At 38.9% G+C, this 10321-nt stretch overlaps 2 protein-coding genes across 3 annotated transcripts; one reads left to right on the top strand and one right to left on the bottom strand.

The window, feature by feature from the left end:
• Positions 1–3923: 3923 nt before the first annotated feature.
• RB195_026194 (uncharacterized protein) lies at positions 3924–6965 on the top strand (the record flags this gene model as incomplete). Of its 2 annotated transcripts, none has more annotated exons than XM_064214643.1 (1): positions 3924–6965. In XM_064214643.1, one exon carries the CDS (start codon positions 3924–3926, stop codon positions 6963–6965), a length of 3042 nt encoding a protein of 1013 aa, XP_064070523.1. The 2 variants fall into 2 exon arrangements, with proteins under 2 accessions (XP_064070523.1, XP_064070524.1); XM_064214642.1 differs by having other exon boundaries at positions 4125–6965.
• Positions 6966–9205: 2240 nt separating this feature from the next.
• Positions 9206–10029, bottom strand: RB195_026193 (uncharacterized protein; the record flags this gene model as incomplete). The annotated part of the gene is made up of 4 exons (XM_064214641.1): positions 9206–9222; positions 9278–9390; positions 9510–9619; positions 9940–10029. The coding sequence occupies 4 exons, from the start codon at positions 10027–10029 to the stop codon at positions 9206–9208; spliced, it is 330 nt and encodes a 109-aa protein (XP_064070522.1).
• Positions 10030–10321: the final 292 nt, after the last annotated feature.

Below are 10321 nucleotides of genomic sequence, written 5' to 3'. Positions count from 1 at the left end.
ATCAAGCTATGATTGAGTTGAACATTCGGAAGAATATCCTCCACTTAGACATGATAATGGGAAACAGAAAGACTAAGAAATCAAAAAAAAAAAAAGAAAAAAAACCGAGCGGGATAACGAAAGATGAACAAAAATCCAGGTCGAGAAACATCTATGAATTTCTAGTCTTAAAACATTTTTTGTTCATATAAAAGAAATAAAACATAGACTCTGTGGTGATACATCACAATAAGCAAAATATTGAAAAATATTAACTAATAAGAAACACACGGTGATTCGCAACATCATGCGGTGACGACGCATGACGAAATGTGTGAAGTTTTGGCGCGAAAAAATGGCAGTAGCATTTTCTGGATCGATTTTGTGATCTCCAACCACTGCATCTACAAATCATCTAACCTCCACTACAATCTCTGTTAATTGGGATTTTTTTTTTCGAATGGGTAGCGTTTTCGGAGTAGAATTTAAAGAATTAATTATCATTAGGGAGAACCAAAGAACAATGCCTCGAAAATTTCTACAAAACCGTTTTTTTTTCTTTTTTTTACAAGATCAATCAATTACCGTGATCGTTGTCGATGTGGAGCGATTGATTATGACCATTAAAAGAATCCGAACTTCTCGAACAGTCGAAGAGATCATCGGATTAGTTTTAAAGGTCCTGTAACATGTAAAAGGCGACGTTGTCCATAAAGTGGACTCAACATCCCACCTAATGAGCTTCTCTTAAACTTTATTCTTCAAGCGTTTCACGATCCATGAAATTATTTGAGATTACGAGTATTTTCAATGTACATGGTCCGGATTCTTGTAACAAACTTATTGAAATAATAAAAAAATGTATTCACATCTGCTAACTACGTTTTAGATCAAATTTCTATCAAAAATCGTTATTTGCCCTGTCGTTCAATACTCCTTTAGCTGGTTCCCCGCTATGCACGTTTAGTTGGATCTGGTCAGTGAACGTCACCGTTCCTGGATTTGGAGAGGGATGGATTTATTTAAACGTTGATATGGAAGTGCAGTATTATTTGAGAATGCTTTTAATCGTATTGAATTAGAAAAAAATTCATAGTTAATTGTGTAATGGAGAATTCAGTTGTTACATAAGTTTTTGTGAAAAAATATTTCTTCTGTAATTGCATGAATTATTGTAGAAGGGATTCGCCTTTCTCATTATTATTTTTAATAATATTTTTAAAATTACTCATCTGCCACAAATGTCACGATGGAGGATTTTGATCATTATAAATTGCAAATATCTTTAATATTCTTCTATTTGTGCACTGACCATAAAGAAAACTAGTAGTAAATATCCTTGAAAATAACAAAATCTTCACCCCTAACTTCCTCCACTTCCCTGCAGGAACTCAAAATTTGAAAAAAAAATCCACTTTCTGCAGTTGAATTACACTCCTATTTGCGAACACACCTTTTGAAATAAAAAAATTTAATTCTCTATAACAATTTTTAGAATAGAATTACAAAAGATTAAGTGAAATTCCCAGAGCTTAATAAAAAAGTCTTTAGAAAGCGCTTATTTCAGGTGATTATTCTTTATTTAATTATATACGTGCGTTGATTTGTAAGCAGAATCTGTAGGGGCCCAGTTAAATAATAAATTAAGGATTAAGCCTGAAAAATTTCTTGAAAAGTCTTGCAAAATCTGAAATCAAGGAAATCTACGAAAGTTCCTTGAACTCCAATAATCCAGTAAATTATTGGATTACACATTTTCATATCGAGTTTTTTTTTTCGTATTCATTCAGGATGTTTTTTTTTTTTATTCGTGAAATTCCTCCGAGTTCCGGGAGACTAGCAGCGATCGGCCGCCGAATCGTCGGCATCGTAGGCGTGTTGAAGATCGTTCTAATTGAATCGATTACAGTATTCGATTTGTGTTTCGATTGTTTGTTTCGACAATTCATAGTAGCGCAATGTTTGGATTCATCGGAATGACGTATGATTCACAGTATCCTTTCCACTTTGTCATCATCATCAATAGTAACATCATTTAATGACTCATACATTTTTTTAATTGCAAATCTTAGCATCGAAATCATTTCGTTACAAAAAGTTGAATGAATAACTGTTTTATATTTCAGTTTTGTAGAGGTAAGCTCAAAAATAGGTAAATATTAGGCGTGCGAACTGAGGCAACAGAACAATGAGGCAATCACAATATCCAGATAATTAGTAGGTTGCTTCTTTTCCTTTTTCCGTTCCTAAGAAACCACGGAGAGCAATGCTTTGGAAGTTTTGCAAGAAAAGAATGATAAAAGATGAAAGAAATATAAGATAGCAAAGTCTACTTTGGCCTACTTTGAGGATATTGCACCTAGAGTTCTGGAAGAATCTGCGCACAGACGCTAGCTTTCTTTTGCATATCGTAAAAGATGTATGTATGCACATACAAGGATCGGATGAGATCCGTGGATCCGTCAACGCTCTTATGGACATTTCAGCTCAACTATTATGTTGTCTCAGAAGAAAAATATTTCAGTCAACAATGTACTCAGGAGAACACTCAAAAATATTCGTCGATCGATGTGAGAGATCGTTTAATTTGTCAAGGGACTCGGATTGCTGTGGATTAAGGTGTGGACAACCGTGGAAAGAAACGTATCTAAGAGTCTAATACAATCTAGTCTGTTTAATTGTAGTTTCTCCTACACGTTTTAGCTAGTTTTCCAGGATAGGATTTGCAAAAAAATGGCAAATTTATAATCATCATTAACGTCAATGAGATTACGGACAAAGACGGAGGGACTAGAAACAGTCATCTGTTATATTATTTTATATATCTGTGAAAACATAATTTTTTAAAGCTAAGTTTGCAACAGTAAATGAAATGAATTCTGGTATAACCGGTTATTAAATCATAGTCGAGCAGCCTAATTGTTTTATTGTAGATCCAGTTAAATAAACAAAGCTATAACAGACGAAAATAGCACGATATTTGTCTATTTTCTCTCCGGGGATTCTTTTCCTTCTAATTTTAAGGGACCCTAATCCATAGAGTATCCTGGATTCTTAAAATTAAAAAGAAATATTGGCAGAAAATATTAAAATAAACAGAAGTATGTCTGAACATTTGAATTTTTGTTGTGGCACACAAGAACGGCTCATATCCAAACATTTACTCAATCGGTCTTTTTAAATTTTTCATGGATACAAATGACATCGCAATGATATCGGACGAGTTTATATTCTCGAAAAAATTTCGGAAATAGCTCATTTGCTCTTGGATTATTACTGTATAGCTGATCCAGAAGCTTTCAGCTTACGATACGCTTGCTATTCCAATGCTAATTGCTGATTTTCAGTTATAAACCCATTATCCAGAAAAATTTCTATAATAACTAGCCGGGAATTAGAATGTTTCATTTTTTATGAAATGCTTTTGTTAATAAGGTGATAAAAATGAGAAATATAGTGAAATTACGTTCCTATTCGTTATAGGATTTGAAAAATTGCAATGATACTGACTACTGTAAAAGATTCCGATCCATTACTACTTGATAAGTATTCTACAGTAACCTTTTCAAAACTCTGCAAAATTTCTAGAAATAAGGTCTTGATTGAAAGTAGTTAAGCTTAACAAATGAAATAATGAATTATTAACTTATAAGATTAAAAATCCACGGATCTCCCTCACTAGAGGGATCACAGCCGGTTAGTCGCGAGGCTACGTGGCGCGTCCCCAGGTGGCGGATAGGGGGCTAACCGCGGACCAAAAGCGACCTTGTGCTTGCCCAGAGACGCAGGTGGATTCAGGGGATGGACTCCCTGCTTCTGCTGTGCCAGGACTGACTCGTAAAATCATTGTATCCCGCACGTCGGTCCGGCCAAAAGCCTGCAATCAATTGACTGGGAGGTGCAAGGGAGGCGGTTTGGAGTCGCCTCCAACAAATAAGCTCCACATGTCCACTCTGGGAGAACGGAAGTTCTCCCAAAAACCCATGGGACTAGAGGCTTGCAACCTGCCCGTGGGTTTTAAATTTCATGCAAAAAACAGTAATAGAAAAGAGTCTCCTGACTCCGGTAGAAAGCCTGGTACGGTAGCGCCAGGTAGGACGGGGTTGCAGGAGTCATGTAGGCTACCGAAACGGAAAAGGACTAGGATGACGATCTGTACTTATAACGCACGCACGCTTGCATCGGAAGCGGCCATCGAAGATCTGATGGTGCAAGCCAAGAAGATCAAGTACGACGTCATCGGACTGACCGAGACGAGACGACGTCACTCTCTCAACGCTGTATTTGAAACTGGAGAAGAACTGTTCTTAGGAACATGCGACAGTAGAGGTGTTGGTGGAGTTGGCGTCCTCGTCAACACGAGTATGGCACAGAACATCGACTCTTTCGAACAACTCACGACCCGAATCGGACGTCTGCGGATGAGAAGATGTGGTCCCACACCGGCTTTGACTATCTTCGTCGCTTACGCTCCAACATCAAGCTACGAAGAAGAAGAAGTCGAAGCTTTCTATATGGACCTGGAGAAGTTTTACCGAGAAGATCATGCCTTTTACAAGGTCATAATTGGCGACTTCAACGCCAAAGTTGGCCCAAGAAGAACGCCGGAGGAACTTCACATCGGGACCCACGGCCTACAATGGAATGACCAGGGGGAGAGGCTTTCCGAGTTCATCATGACGACTAAGACCATCCATGGGAACTCGCAATTCCAGAAGCCCTCCTCTCTACGCTGGACGTGGGAGTCACCCGGTGGAGGGTACCGTAATGAGATAGACCACATCATCGTCAATAAAAGGTTCTGCCTGACGGATGTCGCTGTTGTACCAAAGTTCTATACGGGATCGGACCATCGCCTCCTCCGAGGAAGATTTTCTTTCACGCGGAGAGCAGAGAAAGCCGCCAAGTTCAGCAAGAGAAATCCCAGAACTACCATCAACTGGGATCTCTTCGCTACGTTAGCCGGCTTTTGGGAAGATTCCGCAATGGACAACATCGACGAGGAATACGACCGGCTTGTCAAACACCTTCATGACTGCGCGAAGAAGGCTGAGAGTATTAAAACAACCAAGAGACGCCTGTCTCTTGAAACTCTTGAGCTGATACGCCAGCGTGGAGCAGCACGAGCCGCAGGGAACCAAGAGCTCACGTCCGAGCTCGCAAGGCTTTGCAGAGAGGCGATAAAGAAAGACCTTAAAGAGAGAAGAGCAGAAGTGCTGGCTGAAGCAGCAGAGGCGGGAAAAAGCATCCGCTATGCCCGCCGAGACTTCGCCAGTCGCAAGACAAGGATGACAGCTCTCCGGAACCCGAAGGGAACAACCATTGCATCGAGAAGGGGAATGGAGAAAATCATCTACGACTTCTACTCTGATCTCTTCGACAGCCGTGCCCACTTGCCTCCTCACCATCTGAGGGAAGATGGACATGTCATTCCAGCGGTTCTCCCGTCCGAAATACGACATGCTATCATGTCGGTGAGAAATCGTACAGCAGCCGGTCCCGACAGAATAAAACCAGAACACCTGAAGAACCTTCCGCCAGTACTCATCAACACCCTGGCGAGGATCTTCACACGTTACCTGTCGGAATGCAAGGTCCCTAAACAGTGGAAGACCAGCAAGACCGTGTTGCTGTATAAAAAGGGAGATCCACATGACATCGGCAACTATCGCCCAATCTGCTTACTGTCCGTCATCTACAAGCTCTTCACAAGAGTGATCCTTAATAGGATTGAAAAGGTCTTGGATGAAGGACAACCATGCGAGCAAGCAGGGTTTCGAAAAGGATTCAGCACGATCGACCATATTCACACTGTTTCGAGACTCATCGAGGTATCACGAGAGTACAAGATGCCGCTCTGTCTCACTTTCATCGACTTGAAGAAGGCCTTTGACTCAGTTGAGACGGAAGCGGTCGTGGAAGCCTTGGACAACCAAGGCGTTCCCACTCAGTACATAAAGGTGCTTCGAGAGTTGTACAGTAACTTCACGACCGGAATCTCGCCATTCTACAAGAATATCATCATTGACGTGAAGAGGGGGGTTCGACAGGGTGATACAATCTCACCCAAAATATTCACAGCCACCCTCGAGAACGCAATGCGAAAGTTGGAATGGGACGACATGGGAGTGAAGATCGATGGTCGGCAGCTACACCATTTGCGCTTTGCTGATGACATCGTACTGATAACACCTAGCATCAGCCAAGCGGAACGAATGCTGACCGAATTCGCCGAAACATGTGGATGCATCGGTCTTGAGCTGAATCTTCAAAAGACGATGTTCATGCGGAACGGATGGATCTCGGATGCCCCATTCACGCTCAACGGAACGAACATATCCGAATGCACCAGCTACGTCTATCTGGGTCGGGAATTGAACATGATGAACGACCTGGCCCCCGAGCTGGGCAGGAGGAGACGAGCGGCTTGGGGAGCGTACAAGAGCATCGAGGACGTAGTGAAGAAGACCAAGAACACCCGGCTCCGTGCTCACCTCTTCAACACCACCGTACTTCCTGCTTTGACCTATGCCTCAGAAACCTGGGCACTTCGCAAGCAGGAAGAAAACGCGGTGAGCGTCATTGAACGCGCAATTGAGAGAGTGATGCTAGGAGTATCCCGTTTCAAGCAAGTGAGAGACGGGATTCGAAGTTCTCTCCTACGTCAGCGATCGAAGATCAGAGACGCCGCCGCGTTTGCCAAGGAAAGTAAAATAAGGTGGGCCGGACACGTGATGCGCTTTAACGACAACCGTTGGACCAGAGCCGTGAGCGACTGGGTTCCCCGCGATATTAAGCGCACTACAGGAAGACCGCCGACCCGATGGTCAGATTTCTTCACGAAGTCCTTGAAAGAAAAATATGATGCTCTTCGTGTCCCACGCGAAAGGAGGAACCACTGGGCTACTCTGGCACGCGATCGGGACAAATGGAAGAATTACTGGCGCCCGCTCGACCAGTTCGAAGATCAACGGGAGTCAAGGTGATCAAGGTGATCAAGATTAAAAATATCACTATGTACTTTTCATTTGAATTCCTTCATTGATGTTTGCTTCGGAAGAATCCACAAAGCAAAAAGAAAAACAAATTCCAGTGTTGCAAATTTAGCTTAACACAAAATGCCCTCCGTATATGTGTGTAACATTATGTACGCAGTTGTGCACATACAGGATTATAAATCTATCGACTACATGATACAGATAAATGGGAAAAATGTATGGAAATATTTTAATTAGAAACGACGTATAAAATAAGGTAGACATAAAATTTTATTGAAAAAAAAACAAACTACAAGATCTTGCATTTCTCACACTCCACGTTATTTTCATCCTTCTATCTTCCATTAGTGTTATTTATATGAAAGAGCAAAAAAAACTCAACTAAGAAGATTTAAATATATATGTTTCAGAAAAGGAATTAACGCTATTCATAATAACTTAAAAAATCCAGGAAAGTGAAAAAAACAGGTATGATTCGTTCATGTGTAGTTAGGCGTAGCATACTAGTTCAGTGCAAAATTTTCTCGTGTATTGTTATCTTTCAAAAATAGCTTCTATTTACTACTATTTTTATTTTTTTATGTAAATCCTTATTAGCATTGCACCTATGTCAAATCACATCATGGAAACAAAAACTTCTCCTACACAGTGCTCTTCTAAAATAGTGCAAATTACAGTATTTTCAGAATTTTTATGTAAGGATTTGCAATACTTAAAGTGATCCTGAACTTTTCTCTGCTCTAACATTTTAGACAAGCTAACGTATAACTGAAATTTCACTAGCTTCGGAGATCAAAATCCGGAGAAAAGACAAACTATAAGGTCCAAAAAGGGATATCATTCACGTTACCTTAAATATCGATCTGGAAGACTTCGATAACAAAGAATTTTGATCACCAAAAAAGTTTTATTTTCCTAGAATGATGAAACCTAGAACAAGGGAAAGTTAGGCCACTAACGTAGCTTAGTTAGAGTATGGTTATATGGTGAAAAATTAATTCAATTAAATTTTTATAGAACCAGGATCTAAACGTATATTGTATTCATTGGTTAATTTTCTGGATATATGTTACGGCACTAAGCTGAAATCGTCTATGTATTACTGTTTAGTAACCTTATCCCTTTGAAAAACTTTGTTATCAAACAATACTGTCCTGAATAAACAGTACTTCCGAGACCGAATTCTTCACTAATTGTCATATGTCACCGAATTCTCATATCCACAAAACAAATTTCCTGCCTGCAAAATTCACAGAACAGTGCTCTTCTCAAGGTTACACAAATGCCGACCGAGTGTTTTTAATCCAAGAAGCTACGGATTGTATCAAAGCGTTTGATTGATATTGTCAGAAGAGACCGTTTTCAAACACCAAAAACACTTTTCAAAATATTTCTTAGAGAATCATCATCAATCATTTAGTTCATTGAAACTATGTTTTATTTCATTAAGTTTACTCATCACCAACATTTACTCAGCTAAGTTAAGTCGAAGGAAAGTGAAAACCTCACAGAAGCATTCTCCCTGTATTCATTCTCCTCCATATAAAGTTCTGCTACAACACATTGTGATCCTTCTAGAAAAAACCTAGACTTAGTGAGAGAAAATTAACTTTACAGCAGGCATATAGATTAGTAAAAAAACGTACTATTGTATTTTACAAGAAAAAATCAAAAAGTCATGGAATAGAAGCGCAATTTTTAGCTTATCATCATTAAATTGTGCCATAAGACTAAGGGATTCTTCAAAAAGAAAGACGGTTCTTATTGTAAAAGTTTAAAATTACAGAAATGTCAATGCGGCGAGCATCAAATGCTACAACATGGTTTCAACTGAATCCTCAACAATTCCCTGAATCGATCAATCCGAGCAACACATAATGTGTCATATTTTACTAGATGACCTTATTATAAAGCACTTCTTATCAAGCTACTTAATTCGATAATGGAACGCAAATATTGGATTCGGGAATTTCCTCGTTAAGCATGTTTACCTTACAACTTAGGAATAACGTTCAAACTTTTATAAAAGTCTGTTTACAATCGCTATGAAAAACCTACACAGCTTTCTTCACTGTCCGCTTTGAAATTTAAGAAGTAGAAGTAAATATTCTTTGAAGAAAAAAAGAAAAACAAAAAGGAAGAATTCAAGAGAATCGCTTACGTGGATGTTTTTGAGAGATGAATAGCGAGAATTGCTGATTCAGAAGATTTCTGCGATTATGATAAATTTAATCATCCAACTCTTCTGATAAAATCCCATAATTAGTGGTGAGGTGTCATAAACATTTGATAAACCATACCTTGAAGGAGAATTCTATTAGGACAGTCAGGATATATTGAGGTGAAATTCCATAATTCCATGATTCCATGATTTTTCGTTTGGAAAGGATTTATGAAGATAAACGTTAAACGACTGAAATGAAGCAGCAAACATCAGATGTACTTCGGGTATAACCAACCAATACACATGAAGAATATTAACATATTCCTTCAATCAATTAGCAATTTATTTCTGTGGAGAATTTCCATAACTGTATCGCAACAGTTCGAAAATTTAGATTCAAATTTTCTATGGTGTAAACAATGACTTGATTGTTCCTTTTGCACAAGGGAATCTTCTGACTTTTCCTTGAATGCGAATTCTGAAAAATTTGGCTACAGAATATGAGTATATGATATAGTATATAGCGTTTAGTATATAGTACGATTTCCCATCTTTAATGTTGGACTAGGTTTGAGAGACGACAATTGAAATTGTCTTATTCAGTTCTAAAATATTTTCTTTCTTAAACATCTTAGGATATTCTAATGGATGATCGTTCTTTGAGGTATTTTAAATTCCTGTTATGGTAAGTATAAGGTGAGTGTAACGTTCCTCATTGCTAAACGACTGTTATCCTGGAATTAATTTATGATAGCTACTTAGAAGTAGGGCACAGTTATGAAACAGTGAAACGATTACCGTCGTATAGATGTTGTACCCGATTAACAATCGTTGTGTTACACGAAAGCTTGCGCATTTATTCTTCTTATCATAAATATCCGAAGTCATTTGAAAAAAGTAAATTGATATCACACCTTGCATGAATATTGACTAATGTTTTTTTCTGGACTCCTTTTTTTCGTCCGTGCAAAATGCTAGCGCGCAACGCGGAAGGGAAAAAATTGCGAGGTTCGCAAGAAAAACTCGAAAGAACTGAGTTTTGGTCGTTGTGTTTCTAGTCGTTTATAAATTGTTCCGTGTTCACCTCATTCTGCAATTCTTTTATTAGCTCAGATACGATTTATTCAAATTCCAAAGTAAGAGAAGAAAACAGACATTCAGGCCTTCTCAATGAACCATT

This window comes from Necator americanus, chromosome X (assembly GCF_031761385.1).
Source record: "Necator americanus strain Aroian chromosome X, whole genome shotgun sequence".
Taxonomy (NCBI): Eukaryota; Metazoa; Nematoda; class Chromadorea; order Rhabditida; family Ancylostomatidae; genus Necator; species Necator americanus.
Note: the sequence above shows the minus strand (reverse complement) of the source record. Positions and strands in the feature narration are given on the sequence as shown.